The 27,867-nt window shown below is 39.7% G+C and overlaps 1 protein-coding gene across 1 annotated transcript in view; it reads right to left on the bottom strand.

Moving 5' to 3' along the window:
• Window positions 1-27,867, bottom strand: part of SHANK2 (SH3 and multiple ankyrin repeat domains 2) — a gene marked incomplete at both ends in the record, with an annotated part of 314,691 nt that overhangs the window by 273,471 nt on the left and 13,353 nt on the right. Inside the window, 2 exons of the mRNA XM_082485045.1 lie at window positions 20,293-20,370; window positions 25,323-25,439. Of these exons, the coding sequence (XP_082341171.1) occupies window positions 20,293-20,370; window positions 25,323-25,439 (195 nt within the window). The remainder of the gene's footprint in view (window positions 1-20,292; window positions 20,371-25,322; window positions 25,440-27,867) is intronic.

The raw sequence follows: 27,867 nt of genomic DNA, 5'->3' as shown, positions 1-27,867 counted from the left end.
AATAGTTCTAAAATAATAATTTTCTTTTTCATTTATTTCCTGGTTGTCAAACACAGACGTGTAACTATCTATTCCAAATTCTCATCTAAATGCACTTAAAAAAGAGAAACATCTCCACTGGATGCGAGGAAAGCGATTTGGTTATGCCATTGCTGTCTCCTCCCTTTTTCTTTTTCTTCTTCTTCTTCTTCTATTTTTGCCCTGAATATTCAGCAGTTGCCTTTTCTGGCTCCATTTTGCAGCTTTATATTATGACAGATCCTGTTCCCCTAATGGCACTGTGGCTTTCCTGGTGTAGGTAAAAGGGATAAGCTGTGCTCACCTTTCTCATAGAAGCTTCCGCATATACAGAGTGCAGGCCAAAAAAAAAAAAAATTTAAAAAAAAAATCTTATTTAAGGACTCCCCTGGATATAGGGCTACTGGCAGTCACAGGAGATGATTGAAAACTCAGGGAAATTTCTGAGCTGATGACCAAGAAAGATTATCTTCTGGTTTGTATCACTCCACAAATCTCAGGGATGAAGAATAATGCGAAGGAAGATGAAAGTGCTGAAATGCTCTCAGGGAGGTGTATAACGTACAGCTAATGTGAGTAATATCTCTTCCTCTAACAAGCATAAGACCTTATTTCTGCACTCACCTCAGCAAATTGAAGGGACAATTTTATTTACTACCAAGCAAAACAAATTAATATGTAAATCCTCAAAAATGAAGACTTTACACACAAGGAACAAACTACAGACAGAAAATCTTGACTAATACATATTTAAGTTTCCAAAACTGCTTTAAATGGTAGACTCAGAGCAGGCTTAAATCACGAGTTGTGACCATTACATCCATTTCACCTAAAAATAAAATAATTACACATATTTTCTGCACTTTTCTTTCAGCATCGATTATTTACACGATGCCTCCTTCTTCCACTAGCACATCCCATGTAGGGCACGGAGCGGACACACCACGTATCCCACCGCAACGCTGGCGGAAGTCTCACTGAAACACAGCCCTGGGAAGACCACTTCCTACGGGCATGGGTGCACTGCCTTAGAAAAAAGAACACACTGCAACACTCCGGAATAAAACTAGACTAAAATCTGACAAGAAAGTCAGATTATCACACTCTTTTCTCCCCTCCTCGTGACTTCATTGGTAGACCCGAGACTCCCGTTGTATTAGTCCTTACGCTTTAAGCCATTAGTCATTGGTCTTTTCTGTCTGCAGCCCTGCAGACCCCTGCGGAAGGACCCAGAGTTAAACAAACGGTTTCAAACACAGTGAAGTAATCTCCGGTTGATCTTTTTGTCCAAAGCAAGCAATAGTTGGCCTAAAGACAGACTAACTGATTTAGCTTAGCTTGCAAAGTCCGCTGACTAGTAAAGTACAAGCAAGACTTTAAAGAAATTACTATATTTGAAGAATAATACCGTATCAGAAACACTGCTGTAGATTACCAAGCAAAGTTTAAAACAAACAATTGAACATACCATTTATCATGTTAATGCCCTGAGTCCAGGTTTTCCCTCCCCCCCCCCCTTTTTTTTTTCATGCTTTTCAGGTTCTGTCTTTTTTTCTTGGCAAATTGTTTCTTGTTTCATTAAAAACTTCTGTCCAACATAAAGGCTAAATACAGTAATTACATTTTCTTTTCAAGTGTACCTATTTCATGGCAGAAATTCTATTCCGCGGTTGTATAGCACCTAGCAGTTATACTCAACACGCGTACACTTGTGTTTTAAAATAATCCTCAGTAGGCAGCTATGAGCACGGCATGTGCAGTATAATCATTTTTGCCCTTCACATAATTAACTTGCACATAATATCACCATACTTACTAGTGATAATCATGTAATTATTTTCTCATTACAATATTAACAGTGAGGAAATGCTTTGCTTTGGGCACTTCTCAGTTGTGTTACGTCCGACGTTGATGGATTCTTGGGAGCAAAACGCATTACTATGAATCAATAATACTGGTTCACCTCAATCCCACTTCTGCTTTTAGAGCGCAGCTGAAAAAATAAAGAGCGTTTCTTCTCAGACAAGTCATAAGACTTCTGCATGCCATACCGGCACCGATCGGGGAGGTCAGAGACTGAGGTAGATTGGTGCACTGCCACCACCTCGTCACCAACAGAGCCAATTATCCACCTGAAAATTACTATTTTAGCCATAAGTAAGAAGACCTTTACTCCAGGAACTACTCCTGAAATAAACTGCTCCTCAGCATGGATAACACATCAGAATCTGGCCCCCAGCCTCCTCCGTGCGGCTTCTAAAGCGTAACTCACGGTTCTCCCTGGCACACAGCCCTGCGAAAGCACCAGCAGAGCTGTACGAATGCTGCCCCGTTAACCTCGCGTTCTGCAGCCTGCCTTGGTTCAGGTTCATAAAAGCAACGCTTGTGTGTAGATCAGGGGCTTTCTCTACGTTATGAGCAAGCAACAATACCTCCCTTCAACATTACCCCTAATTAGCATGTAAAATTCAAACAGGGAATTCACCAGTGACAGGCAGCTTGCTAGACAGCCGCCATGTTACTCAAAGGAAAGAATTTTTGATACAGAGTAGATTTTAAAACTCAAGTATAAACATGCTGTTCAAGGGATAAACACATTTTATTACTTGAACAAGGATATTGCCAGATAGCAAAGAGACAGCTTGACAGAGAAGCGTTCCTGTACTTGCTTCTGAATCAAGCGCTAGATTGAGCCAGCTCAAGGTATCATGTCTCCCGATTGAATTTGCTTCAATTCGCTAAAAACAGTATGTAAAATTCTAACAGCAAAAATGAAGGATGTTAAAATCTAAAGAAAGCAAGAAAAAGTTTAAGAGTACAAATATTCCTTGGCATAACGTCAATGTACTTCCCTTGAATTTGATGGGTAAAGAGTGTGGGAGAAAGTGAAGTCAGAGAAAAATCTGAAAGATACAAAATTACACTCATTCAATTTTTACAGTTGCAAACTACAAAGCACAGCAACCACAGCCTCTATTCCCTCAAAATTTATCTATCTTGAGCCAAAGTTATAGCGTGCTCAACTAAAACTGCAAGCGTGAATGGTCTTCCCAAGATGCAGGGCTTGCACCAAACTGAGGTGGTGTACAGTCTCTCCTCAATTAAGATGAAAACTAAATCAGAACCTTATGAAGTTCTATAATTGTACTAAATTTCCTTATACTTTAGAAAAAAAAAAAACCACAAACTAATGTAGTATCTTTGCAGAAAATACACGTCATAATTTACACGGTTTTAAATAGCCATATTTCGCTTTTCAGGATGTTCTGTAGTCAAGTGCGGGATTCCTAAGGGAGAGGTTATGGCAGGCAAGAAGGTTTTGTCTGGGGGGAGTTGTGGATCACAAGGCCTCTCTTCTTGGCAGGGAAAAAGTAGCACAGCCAGCAAAACTACAGGGAAAGGGTTTTTTTTTCAAACTCCAGTAGGAACTGGATTCCAGTCATCAAAATGCACCACATGCATGTTTACAGACATGAAATATTACCATGAAAGGCTGGAGGCAGCGCTTTAGAGCCAGAGGCTATCCACAGACTCTGTTATGCTGAAGCTTCGAAAATTGTAGCTTTTTAAAAACTGCAAATACAGCAGTCTTACTATATAATTCAGGTTCTTTCATTCCTGCAGCAAATGGCCTTTCATTTCATCCTTTTGCCACAGACAAGACACTTATTTTACATAAAAGAAAGCTGGATGTCCCTAGTCACGTTACTCTGTAAACCTGAAAAAAACTGTTTATGCATCATCTGGAGAAAAAAAAAAAAAAAAAAAAAATCCACTCATCTACAACTTCCACTAAATCCTGCATTTTTTGCCTTATTTTTAAAGGGAGTATTTAATTTGCATCAGCTCTGGAGTCAGAGACTGCACCTGCAGCGTCACAGCGCGGTGCCAATCCAAGTCCAGCTGAAAAGCACAACTAAGTGGTTCAAGTCCGGCGCTTTCAGACCCAAACCAGGATCGTTATCTGCCGCCCTGACATTCGCTCGGGATCCCTGTTCAACACAGAGAACAGAAACTCTCTTGGTTTGTTTAAATCATCATTACAGGCAATTTTATATGAATTATAGTAACTAACGTGAGTCATTTAGCAGCTCCCTCGCCTCCAAGTTTAACTGACCTCACTAAGGCCGTTAACACGGGCATCTAATTATTGTCAAAACACATTTGATCAGATACATGACTGGCTTGAACAAGTACATAGGCTCACAGCAGGGAAGTGAGCAGAAAGTCAAGCTAAGCAGGAAGGTGTATCTCAGTAGGAAGTAATTCATACAAAATACAAAGAAAGTCGGGTAAACCAGGCAGCCAGACTGGCGGTATCACCTCCCGTTTGCACGATACTCTGTCTTCCTAATGTCATCGCAACAAAAAATTAATGGAGTCACTGAAACGGGTGAGAGCTGCGACACGCTGGGAGGGCTGCGAAGCGCCAAGCCACGGCGCTGGGCGAGGCGGCGGAGCCGAGACGCGAGCTGGTCGCCACTGCCGGGGTACAGAACGCACAGCGCGACCAGAAGCCATGTGCTCATACGAGATCTGCTCTGCCGCGGCAGGAGGAGAGCTGGTTCCAGTCACCCCATCGTCTCGCTGACTGTCTCACAGACAGATGTTTCCTCCAAACGATGCAGCTGGTTACAGCGGGTTACGACTTCCACGCCAGGCGGTGCCAGATGCGCCACCACCAGTTCCGCGAAGCAGGGAAGGAGGTTAATTGGCACTTGGCTCGTTGCTATGGATGGTAACTAAGGGGACAGCTCAGCGAAGTACAAACTTGAATGAATGGAGTAGCTGTGACGGGGGGAGTCGGGGGGAGCAGCAGGAAGTGGGGGCACCCCATGATTGCTCGTCCAGCACAGGGCACTGCTCGCGGAATGAAACCCTCGTAACTGGTGAGGCACCTTCAGAAGGGCATTTCTTTCTCCTGGCACAGCGTCCTCTGGTTGTCCGATATTTACAGTCAGATATGTTCCCTCTGGATACGGGCAGGCTTTAAGTTTGCTTTCGGAAGTCAATTCAGAAATTAAACATTTGATGCATCTGGTTAGCTCTGCTTTCCTGAATCTCGTTCCCCACAGAAATTTACTTGAAATAATGGCAAATAAGACTACTTTGTGTAAACAGCAAAACCTGACAGATGTCCAGTGACAGGTTTCAGTGCGACAGAGTTTCATAATGTTTTCATACTCCGGACCAGATATAAGCAGCAGCACTGACTCACCAACGTCTCTCTTTTCAGCCTCACAAATGCAGTTGTCAATGTATCACTTACTTACTTACATTCAAGTATTTATTATTTTTTATTATTGTAATTAATGCAGTGTTTTGTTCCTCTTGGGAAACTGGAAATTATATATAAACTTTAACTGTCTCTAACCTTTCACAACTGATTTTTTCCACTCTTGAAAGTATCACAGGTAGAGTTTATATTAAATTAGAGCGGGATCTTTGTAGCCCGTTGGCAAACACAATTTTAGAGCTTTATGGGTTAGTCCCTGAAAGACAAGCACCAAAACTAATATTACATTATCACTCTTTGGAACAAACTGCTCCAACACGGTAAGAAACAATACAAAAAAAGACAGAAACTGAAGTTGTCCCCTCTCAAATGCAACCAAGGAACTTTGATAAACGTTCTACCTGGGAGTGAGGAGAGCAGCTCTCCATTCATTTACATCCCGCTCTCCGTCGAGGCTGCTGCACTTCCTTCTGCACAGGCTTAAATTTTAGACCGGGCGAGACATAAAGCTTTCAAACGCTCTGCCTAAATGGAGAGCGGAGGAAGCTGTTTGGGCTGCCCAGTTGTAGCTGCAATTCACAACAAGCAGTTCAGGATAGAGCAGTCAGCACTCCCCACCTGCTTTTGCTCCCCCTTCTCTTCTCTTCCAGACAATTTCACTTTCCTGATGAAAGTACGTTTCATTATCCTTCCCTTCAGGGCTGACGTTTCACCCTGCCATCCCCGCTGCCAGCCAGCAGCGCTGGCTAAATGAGGGTCTTTCTTGAAAGTTTGAAATGGCAACGAGCTCAGGTGTGGCACTATACATTAAGGCAGAGAGCTCTATCCCAGGATAAAATGGGACTTCAGCCTTGACTTTGCTCAATCTCAGCCAAGCAGCAGAAATGCACATGGACACAGAAGATACTCTGAGGTGCATCTGCCCTACGTGCTCCCATCTTCAGGTGGAACTGGAGGGAAGAGGTGACACGACCCTGCGAACGAGACTGTCACTATCAGACTCTCCAGAAAGTGCCTTCCACTTCAATCACAGACTTACAAAATCATAAACTGTACCACCAAGGACTATACTATTTCAACAATGAAGAAACACCTTTCAAGCAGTCACAGCCGTTACGCGATGGGATTCACAATCAGCAGAGACTCGCGAGAAATTCACACAAGTGGTTTTAGGAGGAATGGTTGGGACAGCTTCCGCAATGAAAAGACCACCTGAAGAGCTCTTCCAGGTGTCCTAATAAGGACATGTTTTCTTAATATTAAAAATGTAAGAAATGTTATCATTTTAAAAAAGCGTAAATTCCCAGACAGTAATCAGATCAACAATTCACCCAATAACTGCAATATCAAGAAAGAGGTGATAATCCAACAGCAATGCAATCTCTAAAGCATTCCATTATAATCATAACCTTTGGGGATAGAAACCTTTTTAATTTGATCCGAAAATCTAATGGTGCTTACTGTGGGGCAATGGAAAGGCAACATAGTTCAACGTAATTCTATCGTGTCCTCTCAAAAGAAAAGCTCTCCCTAATAAAACCAAGAGGAAAGGGCTTTTTGGAGTCTCAAGCCACTTTGAAGTCTGTCACCGTGTACCCTCAAGTACGCAGCAGTTATCCACCAGGACATTAGAAAGTTAAATTTAGGTCGTTAATTGCGAAGACCCTGCTCTCACGTACGCCTGTGCATGCCCGTGCGGCACACAGCACCATGAGGTTCCATCCCTGACAAATAGCGACAGGAAATCATACAGCACACTGTGCAGACTCCAAAAAAAAAAAAAAAAAAAAATCTTAAATCGATATGTATTCGTTGCTCTCATATATGAGCAGCATGTAGATTTTAAAACTCCCTTCAGTGGTACAGATGGAGTTCAGTTTGGAAAAGCAAGAAGCAATCTGCATTCCAAATTTCTGTTCCATAGGTGTGGGAGAAAAATGTACTGATCAAACACTATTGGTTTCTTACGCAATTTTAGAGAGCTTCTACATGAGGGTACGTTTATTTATTCAATAAATACAAGAACATATCTAGAACTCAATTTCCTTTGGAAAGGCATTCTTTTGTAATACCTTAGCAAAATGTGTCAATTTGACAAGTATTGTTCTGAGCTCAAATCACAACATAGACTTTAGATATTTTCAGTTAGAGAAGTCATTAAGAATTCAAAAATGTTTTTTTTTTTCCTGAACCAGTTGGAAAATTCTATGCAGTTACAATAACTATATCATCTAAAATAGAAATGCTGGATAACCACAAATTCTGCATTTTACTTTCCAAAATCAAAGGGCAAAGTATCATCCCACATTTTGTAGTTGCATTGAGTACAGTTGATTTTTGACTTTGAGGTTACAACATTTTAAAATAAAACTAGCGGAAGCTTCTTAGTTCACCTCATTATAAAATAAAACCAAATGCTTGATTAATATACTATTAATATCACTAATTCACTCCCTTTTTCGAACAGCGCTCCTGAATACACATAATATGGATGACATGTAACACGACCTCAAGTAGATACATATGTTCACATTACAGAGACACACTTTTACACTTACACACCAAAACTTTATTAAAAAGTAATCAGTTTTAAAGTTGAGATGTAATACATCTAATTAGAAAAATGTCAGAAACAATTTACTATTTTGAGAAGTTTACAATTTTTTAATATTTTGTACATATAATAAGATAATGTTTTTGTTGAAATTATATCAGAACTAAATGGTTTTATTTGATAAAATAAAATTTATTGATAAAATTAATATTACCAATTTGAAGCTTTATTTCAGGTATGATATTTTCAAGTTTCAGTAAACCTCACTGAAATAAGATGAATAAGATATACATAGACTAAAGAAAAGCAGTAATTTTTTTTTTCTTTAAATAATAATAAATATTTGTATTAAGTGCAGAAATAATCCCCGTTCCCTCCCAGGACGATAAAATGCTGGAAATTTTCCTAAATTACTCTATAGTAATGGTATGAAAGAATATAAGTAAAAAATCATACTCAGCATTTTCATACATGCTTCTTTCCTGGACAAAAAAAAAAATACTTAACAACTTGAATAAGATAATGTAATACAAGGTTAATATTATGCATTTTGAAAGGAACTAACTTTGTATATTAATATATCTGATGTCCAGCAGATGGCAAAATATCAGCAACCATCACCTTTAATCTTCTTGAAACTTGCTTATTTTAAACCCCAAAGTATAAATATTTTTTTCTTCTTCTTTCTAGTCTCCGCTTTCTATTGCATCGGATAGCAGGATTAGCTTTACCTTTTGGATGTTTTCTGTATGCTATCTGCTTGAAAGACAATTTCATCTTCATCAGTTCTTGATACAACAAAGGACAATAATGTTACTATCCTTTAAATAGTCCTTTGAAGACAGTTTCTTCACCACTGAAATTTTTTTCTCCAAAAGCATGCTGCTGCTACTGTTCCCAAATTTGCCAGCACATGTTAGCATACTGTGTACAAAAATCTCTTAGCAACAATATCTTAGTGTCTAACATTTTCCTTCTTCCAACTATGATTCATGGAGCCATCTGTAGTCAGATATTGACATGCAGTATCTTAAAATAGATACCTTACATTTGCTCAACAACTAGTTTTAGCATCTGAAAATATAAATTATGGGAAAGGGCCAATATTTCTTTGAGGCTCTTCATCGTTCCCTTGATCATTTTAGCACTGTTTAAACAAAGGCTCGCCACCATCGCTTCGCCTTAGTATTAAGGTCAAAGCGTTCACGCTTTCCCGAGCGCAGCAGTAGGCAGCTCGGCTGTGCCGGGTACCGTCCCTTACGTAAGCCCTCCGAGCGATCTCGACGGCTCCCCTGCTGAGAGGGCCACCTCACGCTGGTACCCTGGCTAGTTTTTAATAGTAACCAAGGAGGAGGTTTTTAAACTTCAAGTAATTCTACAAGCGGCTCTAAGATCTAAGCATTTGTCACACCCGTGGAGCGTAAACCTCATGGCAAGTGCCCTACAACGGGTGGGACGAGCTCAATGTCTCAGCTGGGCAACGGCGAGGAGACTCTGCAGCAGCGGCTACTATAGGGAACGCAACAACATCCCGCGCTCTGCTCAGGGAATGGAAAAAAAAAAAAAAAAAAAAAAATTGACAACCGTAGTCTCCCAAGCACTGGTTTGGCCTCCTAAAAATCTGAGGAAGTTTTCACTCAGAAGAGAAAGCATCTTGTTTTCAGCTACAGCAAATTATCTGCTAGTAGCTAATGACTTTGCATAACAAAAGTTATTTGTTACAATGTAGTTAGCAATTTTGTATAACTTAAAAAGAATAGCACGGTACTAAAATCAGGAAATGCTAATTAAAAATAATTGTATTCAGTAGAATAGATTACATAGAAAGATTGCGTAGCATGGCTTTGAAACAATCTTACGTGAAGTGGAAGGAACACACTTCCACCCCAGTGAAATCAAACGGAATGTTACCCACCTCCGAGGAACCAGGATTTTACCCTAAACATTTTTCGAGCAACTGATATTTTAAAAATAAGCAACTATACAACAAAGTGCATCCAAATACACAATATGCGTTTAGCTGAGTAGTATCAAAAAAAGTACACTGCAAGCATAACAGTGCTGGCACGTTTTCGGTGCTAAAATGCTGGGTTTGCTTGCAAGAGATTGTACAGTCCCTATGGGTCTTCTGCAATACACTCAGTAGCCACGAAACAGTGCCAGGGCTGACTAGCCTAGGGGATTCAAGTCAAAATTAAGAGGAGGCTCTCACCCTGAATGACCTCCTCTTAGTCTCTTCGCGTCCCGCGGCGCTGTCGTAGCAGGACTCTGGACTGGACCGACACCTGCAACGCCTGTAGGCGCCCTTGTTCGCTTTCCAGTCACCTTTCCACGATTTAAAAAGTAGAACCTGTATTTTATTTTACACTGTCCTTTCATGAATATACACAACCACGTTCTTAACTACTCTTACACACGAATAAACCCTGACTGACTACCTTCAGATTAAACTAAGCCTGCATGGACGCCAAGATAAAATAGTGTAAGTCCTTTCCTCGCAACACGTGAGCAAATCGCTCCCAAATCATCTCACTCTCTCGGCTTTGAAATGCAAACTTAACTCCGATGACAAAAGGATCCGTTGTTATGCAAGAACCAGCTTGCCTGAAAGTGTTGGACTGCACACACGGGCAAGTCGATTAAAGTCATCACGAAACATGTCAGGAAGCAAAAAAGGAACACGCAGGCAAATTCATCCCAGGCACAACTTCACTGCTTCATGGCATTCTTTTATTTGCTCCTGTTTCTTTAGATGAGAAACAGCTAAAGTTCTTAGGTTACCCTACTTTGTATAGATTGTATTAAGCCTCCTTCGCGGCCACTACACGTATCGGGAAATTTAATGTCTATCTATTTTAAAAGCAGAGAAAAGAAATTACATCTTCGTTCTGCTTCTCTGCTAAAATGCCACCTTAGCAAGTCACTCTCAAGTAAGACGCGTTTTTCTACACTTGGGGTTTAATAATTAATAGGGAAAAGAAAAAGCAAACGGTGTGATACACACGCATTTACAATCACGGACTCATTCCACGGGAAAATCCAGCTCAAGCTGGAAAGAGCCATCAAAAGCCCGTTATTACATAATCCTTATTACTGCTACATGGGCGAGCAGCCACGGCAAAGGAGTATTTACTGAGAGCGGAGTAAGCCACGTTGCAGCATCAGATGAATAGATAAGACACAGCCAGTAATAAAATTGACTTAATTTTCTTTCTCCCCCCCCCCCCCCCCCCCCAAATAAAATGCTAAATTAAAAAGCCATGAAACGCAATCTTCTTCAGCAGAACTCGTTTAGAAAAAGACTGAGAAAGTGGGCGCTCTGCTAGATTTTGCTTTCCTTGAAATTACACTCAATATAGGGTTATACAGAAAATTCAGCTAAAGTGTGTATAGGTCTGCGCTGCTGTAGGGTAAAAGCTTTCCCCTCTGAAGGCAGTCCTGCCTCACAGAAAAGCCCAAATGTGCTATATTAGCAGCTTCTTCCCCAAACACTTGCAGAAAAATGTCTTCCTACTCACAGCAGGCAGTAGATACTGCCCACTACTTCACAGTGAAAACCGTTCATGGGATTCAATTCTGCAAACACTTAATAATACAGTGTTGCTTCAACTGCTAACCCAAATGGCTGAAAGTGCTTTTGGAAAGCCCTTAGGATAAAATGCGTCGGGTTAATAAAATACTGTGATTATTTTACCTAATACATTTGGTGGATTTGTTCCAAATTCTGTGGGTTAACTATAATAAAACCTTTGGAAACAGCAGTCTAGTAAAAGGCAATGCCAATAACATACTCTGATGAAGACGGACATGGGACGGCGGCGTATGCCAACTGCTTGTCACGAATGTTCTCTCCAAATAGCAATGCGAGAAGATGCTAAGTCTGTCCTAGAGGCACAGATCCTCCATTTTTATAAGCAACAAGAACTCACTTGGATGTTGCCAGAAATTAACACCAAATAGCCTGTATAGCTATGGAAAAGCAAGAGACCGTGCCACCACATCACTGTCCATCGTCACCATGACCATTAATCTGTACTCGCAGGCCTGAAGTGCCCCCGAGTCCCACCCCCAGGCTGCGCTCAGCACCGCAGGGACACAAAATAAAAATATCATTGTTGCACAGAAACGCAAATCTAAGTTCACGGAATCATAGAATAGTTTGGGTTGGAAAGGACCTTTGAAGGCCATCTAGTCCAACCCCCTGCCATGAACAGGGACATCTTCAACTAGATCAGGTTGCTCAGAGCCTCAGCCAACCTGACCTGGAATATTTCCAGGGATGGGGCATCCACCACCTCTCTGGGCAACCTGGGCCAGTGTCTCACCATCCTCAGTGTAAAACATTTCTATCTTCTATCCAGTCGGAAGTTGTAACAATCCACTTGGATACAAGCGGACAGAGGAACACAGGACAACAGCAGGACACCACTGGGCATCATGGCAGAAGCAGTCTCAGCACAAAAGGTGGATTTCAGTTTCTCTGGTATTTCTGGTTCATTAGTATTGACTAATTCAATCCATGTCACTAACGCTATTACATACACATAATAGTGGCATACAAAATGTAATAAGGTATTACATTTTATCGAGAAACTGAACGGTATTAATATCTCAAAATAACATGGTTCAACAATAAGAAAAATGTCAATGTAGCAGATTACTGTAAGCATGCTTATCTAGGGTTTGTGAAACAAATTTCCCATAAGGTTTAACCTTCTTATACCACACATACAGGTACAGGAATCAAGAATTCATAAAAAACCACCATCTCTCATCTCTCCCACCGTTAAATCTGAAACAGAGCCTGATATAATATACTTTTCTGCAAGAACACTGGGAAAAAAAAAACCTGGATATCTGTCACTCTCTAGATATTTATTCGGTGCCTATCATTTCCATTTCAATACATGTAAAAAACCTGGCAACAGTGCAACACAAATAAATGGATATTTCATATTAATCGTGTTCACATAGCTCTTGTCTTAGGACTAATGGGGTTTTTTGATGTCTTAGAGACAACATTTATTCACCCCAAATTTGTCCTAAACCAATAAAACTACAAAAACTTCTTCTGATAGACACAACAATGAAATAAAGTCTTTCCGATGACAAGATTTACAGTGCTCTTTATAGCTACAGTAAAAAATACAGGCAGTTGTCACAGCTGACCTTTTTACAAGGATAAGACACGCTACGTGTGACTGCTCAGTTACGATCAGGCTATTTAAGAACTTACCCTTGCTGCCTTCTCTTCTGGGATAGAGTATAAGTAAAATCACAAAAGCAATACTCAAGCTTGCTGTCAAAATCCTATAATGAAATTAAGCCTATGCAAATCTCCACTGCCTCTTCCAACTTTGCCCATGACAACTAATCGTGTCTGAATCGCACATGAGCCTTTCTTACTTTGAGGCAAGAACTGGTAGTGACCCTTACAATTTATTTTGCTTATTTTGTTCCGTTTTATAACCCACTTTCAGTTGCTTCCGAGCTTTTGGAAATTTATCCATTTGGTGGAAAAACAAACAGATTGGCTCCTAGCTACCCCAGAGACACTCTGTTTTTCCCATGGAAATCCCGCTGCATGTGAGAACACCTGAGGCGTTTCAGCTGGCCACCGCTGCTGCAGCGGGGAGAGAAAGAGCAAAGGGGAAGAAAAAAGGGTCTCAGATCATTTACCCGGAGCACGATACAAAAGATGGTCTCATGGACACTCCCCCGTAAGTTTACAGTCACGTAACAACTGTGCAGCAACAACAGCTTCTTTTTTTTTAAAAAAAAAAAAACATTCTATGGCATTTTTAGCATCTCCAAGTGTGGCAATATTTTGCCTTTCTCAATAAAAGATAATCATATAATTTAATTTCTTTACGTTTTACTACATTACTTCCATTTGTCTGCTTTTCTGAAAAATGACAGAGGTTAAGACAAAGGTTTTCAGCGATCAGCCAGCACTACCCAAACCATCACTGGGTCCAGGTGAATGGATTTTAACCCCATTCCGTATCCATATGTATTTTTCTGCTCCTGTACCTCTCACTATATGCAGCCCTTATCAAGCCAAGGGAGAGTATTAGTGAAAGCCCCTCAGGCTGAGGTCCGAATTTTCAAAAGTATCTGCAGTATCTCCAGAAGCAGTCGAGGCAGGAGCACCTTCGCTGTCTCACGTCTTCAGCAAGAGTATTACATTCTGCTTTGCTGTCTGCTCGTCACCAGCTGTATCACGAACCAAATATTGACCTTCAGAAATTGTACTTCATGTGCCAGTAAGGAGAAGCATCCGCCTAACAGTTTGTCAATACTTCAAAACTGACAGTAGCAGGAAATCTGCTGACACTTGAGGTCACCTCTAACCTGCCATCAAGCACTTTCCTGCCAGAAGTGTTACTTGGAACAGTATCTTTTATCTCTATTATTCTCAGGAATATTTTCATTTGGCAGCATTTCCCCCAGTACCCTAACAGGTAACAACATATCAGCACTATGGGCATATTTATGCCCAACGGGATGCGTAAAGTTCCCAAAAAGCCCTTTTCTCAAATGAGAATGTGTGTTCCTCTGTATAAATAGCACTTCAAGGTAAGTGACAAGAAAATGTATCATAACTAATCATTGTTAGCATCTGGATATGTCATCATGAGACGATGACATATCATCTCTCTCTTTTTTTCTTTTTTTAATTTTAATTATGTCTTTTAAAGAAATTACATTGAGTATGCCTACATATATACATACGAACACACTTTTTTAAAGGAAAAATCCATAGTTTGTTCTGGTATGGCCACTTGTGTAGACTTAAAAATGCTAAACGCAACTCTTACTAATACCTCTGTTTCAGTCTTAAAAAGCTATTCTGTAGAATTTTTTATTACAATTACTCAAATAATGAGTAAGTGCAAATTAAACTGTACACTCTTCTGTGACAGATTGTCCTTTACCTATTATTTCTGTACTGCCAAACACAATGTAACTGATCAACACAAGCAGTGAACCTAAGATAAAAAAATATAAAGCAACCAAAGCAAGTATGAATAAATTCCATAATTTGACTCAAATCAGGACAAAAGCTAAAAAAAATGAAAGTCTGACTAAAGGCAGAATGCATCATCAGAGAAGAGCTACACACACAAAGAGCAAAACACGATACTCAATGAGGCATTCTTCACGCAGGTGTTTCAGGAAAGGAATCAGGATGAAAATAAATACCTGGCAAAAACAAAGTCCTTGTGTAATTCATACACTCCGTTAACACGACAGTTAAATGTTTTAACATCAAGAGAGAAAACACTACTTTATTTGTAAAGATGCCTTTTTGAGGCACCGGACAGAGATTTTCAGGTTTCAAATTAGCTTTCTCAGAGTTTCACCCTTTCAAAAATAAGTCAGAGACAAAAAATACCTGAGAAGAACTTCTTGTCCTTTGCCTCTAAATTTCATCAAAAAAATGAAATTCAAAATTATAACAAACTAAAGCAAAATGGAGGTTTGAGAAGCCATTGTAGTGATATGCAGGATAATAAACAAGATGAATTTTTGCAGACCGCTAGCAGGGCTGGGAGCACTGCACGCCCTTCCGCCTTGCGACAGCCCCATCCTCCCTGGTCCCCCCGCTCAGACATTCCAGTCGAGGCTCCCTCCCCACCACCACTACCCAAACAAGGCTCCCTCTTTATACAGTCAGTCCCAACGTCCCTCTCATCTGAACTTCTCTCCTCCCCAAGACCCTTACCAATCTTGGTTTTCCTCCATTCACTCTACTCTTCCAAGTCTCAGCCGGTCTTGTACTTTCTCACCATCTCCAAGCTCAGCGTCTACTTACCCATCCCCAACGGCGCCTGTCTTTATTCCCCCCAGCCAGCTCCGCTTCCAAATACCCAGCCTGGTTTTAGAGCCCCTGTATTTGAGTCAGACTCCAAACTGGTTTACACTGCCACGTTATTATCATGGAGATCAGTGACAGCATGCAGGGCAATTAAAGAAAACAAAACAAAACAAAACAACATGACACAACAGGGGAGATTGGACAAGGAGAGGTGGGTCAACAGAGTTTTTCAGTATGAGCAAAACAACACATGTTTTCCCTCACCCGTACTCCGAAATAGCTGAATCATTTTGTTTTTCCGAACAATGCCGCCTGAGATACCAGGCACGGAAAATTTCATTTCAAATGAGTCAAATCTGGCAAAAGTATGAGCAATTGAAAATGGATGTACAGCCAACACACACTGAAAGGAACAATTCCACCTGCAGTGGACCTGGAAGATTGCTGCTCCTCCTGCCGCCTATGTAACACGAGTGCGTTAATAACCCGTGCTGATTTGGGACAGCAACGGTCGATAACAAGGTCCATCTGAGAGAGAAATCATTCTCAGGTACAACTCTGCCATTAAAACATGCCACTAAATGCCACCTCAGAACAGTTCCTCTGTATATTTGAACACATATGCTTCAAAACCACTGACTAATTATTAGCTCTATCAGCTCTAAGCTTGAAAGCGCTTTATAGCCCATACAAAAACATGAATTATTCATATAGAGCTTCTGCTCACTAAAAGAAAAAGGAGAAACATGATAAACAAGGTGTGTGTTCATTTTATCTTACACAACAGAATTCCAACAGCTTGTGGACACTGCAAAACTCTGATATTTCTGAGTTACTGGATTAATATTTGCCAGATAGGTAAGAAATCATTTTACGTTAATCTAGGAGCACATAAAATGTGTGGAAAACTAGGGAGCTATAGACATTGATAGGATATCATGGCTTTTCTGAAAGGATATTTTGGGAGGTGTTCCTAATAAAGTGCAAAGTGTAACATCAAAAAAACCCGGAAACCACTGGAAACTTTAAAGCCAACCTATAGGTGGACCAGAAGTTACAGTTCAGCATTTCATGAGCTAGTTTGTGAGAGCTGTAAATCAAGGTACTGTACGTTGGTGGCAAACATCCACGTTTCAGCCAGCTCTGTCCTAAGGTATGAACGGTCGTGGAGGCATCAGCAGTACTTCGAGCAGGCGTGGCTGAGGGCACGTCCCAGTTCAGTGCTACGAATGAAAGCACAGACCCGCTCCAATTACAGTCACCTCAAAAGAAAAACGGCCAAGCGCAATGTATATAACAGCGTATTCGCTAGCACGTCCAGCTCTGTAATGACGATGGTTTTTTTTCCGTCTGTTAGCACAGAATAATTAGTGTGTAAGGTACTCAGATTACCCAGCCAAGACAGGACAGACAAGCGATTAACAAACAGAAGTGGCAATATAGAGTAAGGATGTGGCACAGGTTTCATCTCAACTCCAATTGCTAGGCAGCCTTTAACCAAAATACACAGGGCACGGAAAATTCTCACGCTTCCACCGAGGACGGCGATGCAGGATTGCCCTAACCTGCTTGGGAGCCACACGAAGGGAGGAGATTCACCCCACATCCACACAAGTGTTCATACCTATTAGGAGGCGGAGGGACCCCACAAGAGACATACAGAGAAATGTCTGCTGACCCATATTCTGGTGCCGCAGAGCGCATCCCATCAGCGGCACAATCCGTTAGGGCTGACAGTCACAGACTTTTGGCTATGGGAGACACCAACTGTACCCAACACTGATTACTAACTTAATGGACCCCAGTAATCAATCAGGATGAAACACATTTCTTCAAAGGTAGCTAATAAAAGCTTAGGTGCTTAACCGTGAAATACAGACAAGCTTTTTCATGGCCGCGACACCCGACAGGGCCATTCCAACACGAACTCTGCTAGACACTGAAAAGGCAAAAAGGAGAGCCAGACCCCAGGCCGAGGTGTGTACACAGGGTGGGATACCTGAGTTACGCGGCACAGAGTTCAGCCCAGAGTAATTGTCCTTCTATACGATCCAGTAAACCCATGAGTGTTTTAAAAAGCACTGCGATTTGCTAACAAGTGAAAACATGCGCTTTTTTTTTTTGGCGGTAAAATTACACTACATTCATGGGGCACTAATGCTAGATACAAACTCTGCTGCTCATTTTCATCAAAATAAATAAAACTTTGGCAAGACTTGAAAGCAACACACAAATTTCTCCGTGTCTGGATACTTCTGGTTTACAGAATAGCACAGTTTTCATATCATCAATTTTCTAAGCAGCAATTCAAAAGAATCATCCTTTTAGATTTCTGAGAAAAGAACATAATGGAGGTTACTCAAAGGAATAGAGGCTGCAGCTACAACCGTTCTCATTATGTACATATGAGATGCTTCGGTGTTCCTTGCTACTGATTACATGAGTAAACATTTTTAGTATGCAAAATCCTATTAACTCAAGGGGATTCTGCATAATTTTATAACAGCTCCACTTGTGGTGTCTGATCGACTGGGTCAGCAACAGACAGATGGCAAAGAATTAATTCTAATGCTGCTTTATGGCAGTGCTGGCGTCAGGGTTTTCTCTGCTCACTGCATTCGGAAAAACTAGAACTTTTCCTACATTCCCTGCAGCTAAAAGTAACACCCCATAGAGTAAAAAGATGGAAAGTAATTTCCGTTTTTTAAGCATGTGGCTCTAGAAAGGATAAAACAAAGACAACCTGTCAGTCCTTCTGTCCATACTTGGGGGAGAGTGACCACTCAAAAGCCCAAGCATCAGAAGTGTTAACATATAATACACAACAACAAAGAGGATTTTATTCCACAGGGACAGGAGACAGTCCACTGGTCAGTAAGTGCACTTCCAGAGCTGTACCCTTCTCTTGAAATTATTTCTTCTCTCTCCTGTGCTCAGTTGGTTTTATTTAGTTTTGGCTAGTCATCCATCACTTCTTGAAGCCCTACAACTATCAGCACTAGCTCTTACTAAGATTTTCTTTTCTGCCTTTTTCCCCTTTATTTTTCTGTTCTAAGAGGAAGAACAAGAAGAACAAGAATGTCGTAGCAGTCAGCACAAAGAGGAAGACAAATGGAAAATATTCTACTTGCCACTTACCCTCCATACATAAAATCCTAAAACAAAAGAAAAGTTAATCTCAAAGACACAAAGGAATAGTATAATCTCATCTCAAAGTAAAGAGATGACACAGGAACCCTTTTCTCCAATAATTAGGGTTTTCTCTTATTCCATTTTTTAATCACTCCATAATTCTAAGGTGCAGTGATAAGTATCATCTAGAACTTAGCGAATTTGTGCTGAGCATAAATATAGGTGGCAAACTATTAGCAGGCCAAAAATGGTGCCCAAAATTAAATGCACCGTTTCCCCAATTTGGGGAAACTGGTCCCAAAAGTAAACAATGATCTGGCTGGAATTTGCAGGGACAACTCTTAAACTCTTGAGCTTAACGTCCAGGAAACCTTCAAAATATGGAGATAATTAAACTGATATAGACATATTTGACTGAGGTTTTTTTTAAACTCTGAAACTCGGAGGCATTATCTACATGTGAACTTTGGGGAGCCAACTCATATGGACATAGTTAACATTCCAACTATTTCAAAGCATGAGTGAAAAGGCAGTCTTCCTTGAATTCTATGCCAGCATTATCCAAAGTGGGTCGAGGATGGCATGGGAAAGACACAACAAGCAAAGGCAAAACAGAATTTCTTTTGGCTGAAAGACCAGTTGGTTTGGGGAAACAGGCCCCTCGTTTCACAACAGGACAGTTCCTTTTAATGGTACTGTGCCATCGTTCTTCCAGAAGCACTATTTTCTGTAACTTGAAAAAAACTCTTTCTGTTCCTTTTTCTTCAAACATTACAGCTTTCATCCCTATTTCTCACATGTCAGTTTGCATTATGAATGTTTCCCTGAAATCCAGGCTAATTAAGACTTCTTCAGAAATGAGGGCTTAAGGTTGCCAGGCGTACCTGACAGCCCTTTGGACAAACAATTTCCTTCCATTTGGATTTTTAATTAAGCTTTCTGAAAGTACTTTAGTATAAGAAAATGGTGAAAAAAACATCTAGTTAGTTTTGACTAATCCAAAGAAAGACTTCATTTTGTTTTGGAGACATAGATGACAGCTTCAAGTTTTACTGCTGACAATGCACTGAATCAGGCCCATCCCCGAAAGGTAGCCCAACGCTTGGGCCTCACATCCAAGGAAGGAAGAGTTTCTGGCCAAGCCAACAGGGGCCAAGCAAAGCTTAGCTGCCCACTCGCTCCTTGGATCTCTCTTACACGGGACAGGAGATAGTCCCATCGCAAGGCACAGCTGACCACAGGACACCGATCATTTCATGTTTGTCATCAACAGCTCAAAGAATTCTCAACCTCATTGATACTGTCACCAGAAGAGCTGAGAGTGAGTGTGTTTTTCTCTCAGTCCTGATTATTTCAGGACATCTTCACTTATTGCATTGCACAAAAGCCACAGTTTCCAAAATGATAGTTCTCTTACTCCACAGCTGTTTTCAGCCTTGTGAAGTGCAACTCCTCCACAAAACCAAGTTCCCGTGAGATTTTCTTGCAAGTATTTCTGGAAGGCAGAGGGAAGGGGCATTTCTTTTTTACCTGAAACGGAGACTGGCTGTTGTAATTCTTAATCTCCTTGTTGGCTCCCCGGAACAGCAGCACTCTTGCACAGCTCTCCTGAAAACGGCAGAAGAGTGAACTTTTTAATAAGGGTCTTCAGTTACTAAAGAGCCATTGTGGCTATGAGCTGTGTTGGTGTTTGGTGTATATTTCCTCAGATGAGAAGAAAACTAAATAAATAATCTGAGAACTTAAGTTATTAAAATAGTACTTTAAATATGACAAGGCTTTAGGTGCTTTTGCAGTGTGTGGAAACAATATGCAAGTGTAAAAAAACGTAGAGGAATGCGAGAGGTAAACATCTTATTAAATTTTTTAAAAAGTGTACTGTGGAAATTCCATACATGAAAAATCTGATTTTGCAGAAAATGTGTTAGTTCTAAATGAAATTTGACTCTCATATGGTTTTTGCCTATTTTGTAGGGAAAACGGTACTGTTCCCAGCACAGGAAAGAGTACCTGGGATGAATGATATCCTCCTCTACTGCTAAAAATTAAACAAAGCAGTTTTACTCCTTGCATTAACTTATTTTGGCTCTTTCAACCTATCTTCAATTTTAAACATTAAATGTATGGTTTGGTTTTTTTTTAATATACCTGAAGTTATTTGGTCTGGCTACACACGCTGCACTGACCAGCCCTATCTTCTCTTTTATCCTCTAAAAATACTGACAGTTACAGCACAAACCCAATACAGACCTTCTAACAAGACAAAAGTACAGCGTCAGGCACTCTGAACGGAGGAAATCTGCAAACGAAATCCCTTAAAACCAATTTTTTTGGACCGATACAGTGTATTGCTTAAGTTGCTAGTCTGTGCTGCTGTAAAATATGACTAACCATTCCCTACTAGAAATCCTCTGCGATTCTGGCACGGTTCTCCAAATACTAGACTTTTTGATGATCCATATATAGGCTGTATTTCCTACCTGTCATCTTCAATGTTCATCTTAGGACCTTATGCAAACCAGTTCACATTTCAAAATGTTTTTATGTTTCCTCATCATAAATATTTCTATTAATTTTGTTGTGCTTTCCAGATTTCTTGTCATGTTGTACTATGGAGTTCTACCTAATGAGGTATTTCAATGTGCTACCTTTCACTTTTAACAGCAAATTTGCAGCCAGAGAAAACAAACACACAATTTAGCTATTTTAGTGGCAGAAATGAAGCTTATTTACTAGATTCTGAGTCATAAGTGAACGAGCAGAAATTAGGATTGAAAATATTTTTTTTCATTGTGGTCTAATTTACACCACCAGCTTCTTGATCCCTTTAAGTCTCCTGCATCACAAGGTTGTCCTAAATGTATGTGGGGAGGCGGTTATCCTATCCTTTCACCAACATTCAGTACTCCAGAAAGACATTCTTTTGTTCCCCCACTTCCTATTCTGTATAACAGACTGAAACAACAGAATGGATCATACCTCGACAGTGTATTATCAATCATCTCATTATGATATATATCTCATATTATATGATACATAATTAAGACAGGTTCACTTGCTTGCACTGAAATGTGCACATTAGGTGTGTCCTCTCTATCTCTAAACATAGGAAGACCAAGAGCAATGCGTAAAATGTCAAAATGTTATTCTCATTTTTCAGTGCTCTGTATTAGCAATCATCCAAAAGAAGTACCTGTGCTGCAATCTAGATGACCTCCAGGTTTAAAATAATAATAATAAAAAAGTTATTTTTAGGGTTATTTTTCCAAGAATTCCTTTTTGTCTGACTCCTAAGTGATTCTAGGTTTGCACACTGCATTATATTCCCATAATAACAATTATTCCACTATTCCACCAGGTGCTGCTCAGTAAACATACTGGAAATGCTAGTAGAACCCTTTAGTGTTAAAATGCCCAATTTTGATCAAGAACTTGAGAATATAAATCATGATATTAAGAAACATACTGTATTTATTGGCTGATTATTCATTTAGTTATCAGAATAAATAATTCAACACTACACAACCAAAAGAATTACACACTTTAAAACTCTACAAGACTTATAAATTGAACTAAGCTGTCTGCAGTGTAACGAAAAATATGTGAAGTGATTTATTTATTAAATGGTTTTGATAAGGAAAGTTTTGACAAAAGCGGTCAGAGTTGTTCAACATACGACTTTTCAAGGAAACTTGTTTTGGACGAAATACTGCACTTGTTCATTTATTATTTTAAAACAAACAGAAGCGTTCTTAACTTCATCTTCTCTCCCTTTTGTCTCCTCCCCATCCTCCCAGTATTAAGGGGAAAAAACTAGGGAGAATAAGCAAAAGAGTCACCACTGGAAATTATTTTCATTACTTTTCCTTTGTTAATTCAGTAGAAATTCCATATTTTAGAGCTCTCATTGTTAAGGTGCTGCCTACGAATGCCGTAACTCCTGTTTGCACATATTTTCACCCTGACAACCTAGTAACTTCTGATACCGAGAGCTTAGTATTGTTCATTCATTATATCACACATGAACTGAATATGCAGCAGCTTTTTAGACATGGTAACATTAAAAAGAATTTCACAGAGAAGTGTGGGCTTGTCAGCAGATTAGATTCAGGTTGCTCTCTGAGAGCTAATTACCTGATTTAATATTAAACAGTTTTCATACAGAAACCAATCCAATGACTGAAAGAAGGCACACCTCATCCCAACATTGTTATTTGCAGAATACAGAGGCATAAAATCTGTCTAGATTTTATTCATTTACTGGATGGCCACAAAATAACTTTAAAAGAGCAAGAAATTATTCAGATCAGCACTTCACTGACAGTCAGAAAAACAGCATTACCAGCTTCAGAAAGCATCCCAAGAAATTCCTCCAGGGAAGACTGGAAGGGAAAAATCAAACGGGTAATGACTCCATCTACAGGAATCAAGGGGTAAAACGGATACTGCTGTCCTTCCCATCCTCTCCATCCAGAAAAGGACAACATCGTTCCTTCCACATTACCTAATAACAACTTCCAATAAAAGGGACACTGAAAAAAGTCAGCATATTGATTTTTAACAGCAGGTTACTCTTCACAGAACCCTGAGAAAAACTTTTTATTTTCACGTGTACCTGACTACGAAAAACAGGAGCATGACAGTGTAGTCACAAGATGTTAAACTTCCATTCGCAAAGCCAAGCTTAATGACCATGAAAATGTTTGCAAATTTGTAGTCACAATTTCAATTAGAGTCTCTGAGTCTTCTACAGAATAATTTTTTCCACTGTGGTCAGGAGAAAAAAAAAAAACAAAAACCTATCTCTACATGAAAAATACTGTCATTCCACAGGATTATTCTAATTTCTGCACCATACTGCATAACCTTTGCTAAAAGTGTGTGATCTTGTAAGCAGCTATAGCCATGAAAACACTGCAATAAAATGGTTACAAAAAACCAGATGCGTTCACAATTTTAAGGTTATATATGCATTATGGTCCAGACTTCAAAATTCTCACTCAGGAAAAGTGAAGTAGATGAGGTGAAAGTGAATATTTTATCTTTTTTTTCCACAAAAATGCTTACAGTTACACATGGTAAGCTCGTGATGTGAAGCCTAAATGAACCTTTTTTTTTTGGAGATGAAGGTGAATTTCTTTTCTCTGTAAAATTTTCTAGGAATTTTTAACAAGTGCCAGCTTGCAAAAGATTTGTATGCCTGCAGTCGCAGAAGCCACCCAAGCTGAGCAAAGAAACTATTTCTAACCTTAAACTAGTTGATGTAGGGACCTGATGAACTGTTGAAGACATTGGGTAGACGGTGGGAAAGAACTCCATAGAGGTACTGCTCCCACAGATACGCTGAATACTTCCCCATTAATGCTGATTATTTGAAGATTTGTATGGATAGACTCCTTATGAATTTACATCAATTATGACACTCACGTCAAGTCAACAGCCTTGAAAAATGTTAAATTATTCCCAAAACTGTATTTTTTTAAGAAGTTGAGGGTATTTTAGACCTAATTGAGGAATCTGTCTTGACAAGACTTTTGAAAAAAACTAAGATGGCAATTAATTAAGAAGCAGATGCTTTAACAGATGTTTCAGTAGTTACAGTCACATCTCATGACTTCTGTTTTCCTAATTCAATGTAACATTATAGGCTCTGTGTTTTAACATAGCTGTAATACTCATTTGCTCCCTATCCCATCCACACAAAAAGAATATAAAATGCTATCGGATCAAATGGTTCTATTATTTGTAAATGACTACCCAAGTTGTAAACAGCAGAGAATCCAGTGTCTTCGGTATAATCTACAGACACCTTTCCACAGTATTTTCCAAGTATTTCTTATGTAATTCTAATTTAAATTCTAGCAAAAGAGTAATAAATTCTGAATAGGAAACAAACATTTAGATATGATACCAAAAACAATATAAGCTGGTAGAACATGGTGTTGTTTTATTTTCTAATTAATATGTATACTCTTGCTACCTACAATGAGCAGCCCTATTTGCAATCAGTGAATAAAATACTAACAATATAGTTTTTAATTATGTTCTTTCTAGTTTCTAAGACCGCTGTAAAAAAGCTGTAACACTTCATTGCATATTAAATTTTAAAAAAATGTAAAATAATGAGCTACGTTCTTCTTCAGTGTAACTTACCTCTATGGATCAATAATAATGGGAAATTTATCCCAAAATGCATTTATTAAAAGCGAGGAAACTGCATCCCAGGAAAACCTAACACCAAATCAGTGAACTACTTCAACAGAAAACTCAACAAGCCTCTGTTTCTGTGGAAGGACATGAAAGATTTAGCATTTGTACCTCAATTATGCCTTTTTTCCTGGCTGTGTGTCATTCTCTTACAGCACTGGTTTCCAGTCTCCATGGGACTGGACTCCCTAGATCCATCTTCCCCCAAAGCAAGACATCCCTCCCCACTTAGCCACGCAGAGGGGACCCCAGGCACCACTCAGCTCCCTCTGGGGACCTTTGTGTCACTGAATGAGGATGGTATGGCTCTGCGGCGCTATGTCAGCCAGCAGAGGAGGCGAGTGCCAGCTCACCTGGTTGTACAGGGCACAGATGTGCAGCGCTGTGTTTCCCGAGGCGTTCTGCGCACACATATCGGCGCCGTAGAAGAGGAGGTGCTCTAGGTGTTGGACGTGTCCGTATCGGCAAGCCTGTAAAGAGATGCATTCATATTTTGGTTATCATACAATCTAGGCAAGCGTTTCAGGTAAAGATTTTTAGCAGAGAAGATGCTATTTTATTTAGGGCCTAAATTTTAGAACCACCCCTGGACTGAATGGGAGGACTAACACCCAGATGTGCATACGCCTGTAAACGCCAACGCGTGCACTTCAGGTACAGCCAGTCTGTGCGTAAGTTCAAGCACCCGCTTATTTGCAGAACAGAAGTTTAAGGGACCAAGAAAACACAAAGTTTGGCACTTTTTATCCACTAGTATTCATAACTGTCAAATGTGACAAGCAGCCTAACAGGAGATAGGGTTTTTTGTCCTGCTAATCTTCGGAAAGTTGCCCACTAGATGGCACTGAAGATGATCAGATTTCTCAAGCTTGCTTTTAAGGCGTGAAAACACTTTGGGGAAATCTGGCCAAAATTCAAGTAATAATCTTCTTGATTCCGTGAGGTCAAGTAGACTCACAGTATACCCAGGGCACTGATCCAAAAGAGAGAAAATCTTCAGGAGTTACTTTATCAGCCACGCAAATGAACTGGTAGACCCTGAATGCTTGCAAATAAACCCCTCTGAATGAGACTGCAGCGACATTTGAAACTTTCTTGATTAGCAAATAAGCTTGAGAAAGAAAATCACAGTATTTCCATTCATCGGTTTCATTTACTCGACTACCTTCTCTATAGTAAACCAACTGAGCACCTCCAATTTTTAATGTTTTTAACTTCATATCATCTCAGATCAGTATCATTCCTGTATAATAATATGGAATTTAAACAGAGAGATACAGGTATACAAAGCCATTCACTCTGGCTTAGGTACCTAATTACTACTGACTTCAGTGGGAGTTACAAACCTACGCATCTTGCAATCTGGAACAGAAAAAATAAGCATACTGCTCAATACACAAATTAAATCTGTGACACATCCCAAATTCCAGTCTAGTATCCTAACCATTACATCTTTTGTTCCTCCATTTTCCATTTTCAACACACAGAAAGGGAAAACAGTGTTTATTAAACAGTTTATTCATTTACAAATTATTTGCCAAAATAATGGATACATTATGCTAGCTGTTATTAGACCAGGAACATTTTAACACTAGGCAGCAGAAGCATGCAACAACAAGCGAGGGGAGAATCAGTACCAAACCATAACTGTGTTCCTGACTGCCCAGAAGATTAGAGCAAATGCACGATTAGCTATAAATTACCAATTCTGTCTAGTTTCTAAAAGTCACTCAAAATCTAGGTATGAATGTGCAGACGTAATTGTTAAAATAACTCCTAAAATACAAGAACTAATTTTTATTACTATCCCAGCACAGCACAAACCGCCACCTTACCTTTTCCCCTTTACTATAAAGGTAAGCCAGAAGCTTAACTTCTACAGTTAAAGACTATGTTAGCAAAATAAAAAAAATCGACTTGCTATCAATTATTTCCTTGCCATTCAAGGTAACTTTGCATTCTTCACACAGATGGCAACAGATGGGATTGTATCATATCATCGTCTTTCTTAATTCTGAGGAATGCTTGTATTATTGATTACTGAAAACAGATTGCACATAATCCAGATGTAAACCCTGATTTATTTAGGATTACAACCAATACAATGGGTTTGGAAAGCTCTGTTTCATGATGAGAAATAATAGCCATATGTGTATGAGGCTGAGTTTTCAAAATAGGGAGTTTTTCTCTGTATTTTCAAGGAGTCCAGATGGGGTAATACTTTGATCTATAAAATTCATTTCCTCCACATCTTCAGAAATGATGGTAGTACATTAATCCTTTTTCCCCCAACTAGATATGGACCAAAACAACCTCAATCTGAACACACACAATGAAAAAGTTCAGATCCCTGCCCAAACCTGGGTGCCAAAGCTATCTCCCATTTCTTTCAAAGAAAAGAAGAAAAGAAGTTGTGTACTAAAACAATTAATGCACAGAAAAGAAAGTGAGCCTAGATAACCTATGCAGGCCTCTAAGGCTGATTACTCAGATCTTTATTTACCTGATCGTAGTACATCAGTTCCATTTTTTTATTATTACTCAAACTCATCCATACAGAGGAAAGCCATAAAACAGCTGTGATGACATTAGGACTGCTAGAATATTTAAGCTTTGTAAATTACTGAGTTTATTGCTACACAAAGAGAAATTAATAAAGCATTCTTACACAACTCTTGCATAATATCCAGATGTCTTTGGAGAAGACAAGAGACTTCAAAGAAAAATTTTTTTCGGAAAATGCCTTGTGAAACACTATAGGTCTTTTTAAGAGATACAGTTTGGGTCTTTGGTGAGGAAGGAGGTCGGTCTACCTTCCCAATAGCTATGGTGAAGCTGACCAAGATGTCTCAGCGCCTGATGAATGCTGGCACCGTAGCTGGCTCATGGTATGAGCAC

This window comes from Vanellus vanellus, assembly GCF_965231255.1.
Source record: "Vanellus vanellus genome assembly, chromosome: 6".
Taxonomy (NCBI): Eukaryota; Metazoa; Chordata; class Aves; order Charadriiformes; family Charadriidae; genus Vanellus; species Vanellus vanellus.
Note: the sequence above shows the minus strand (reverse complement) of the source record. Positions and strands in the feature narration are given on the sequence as shown.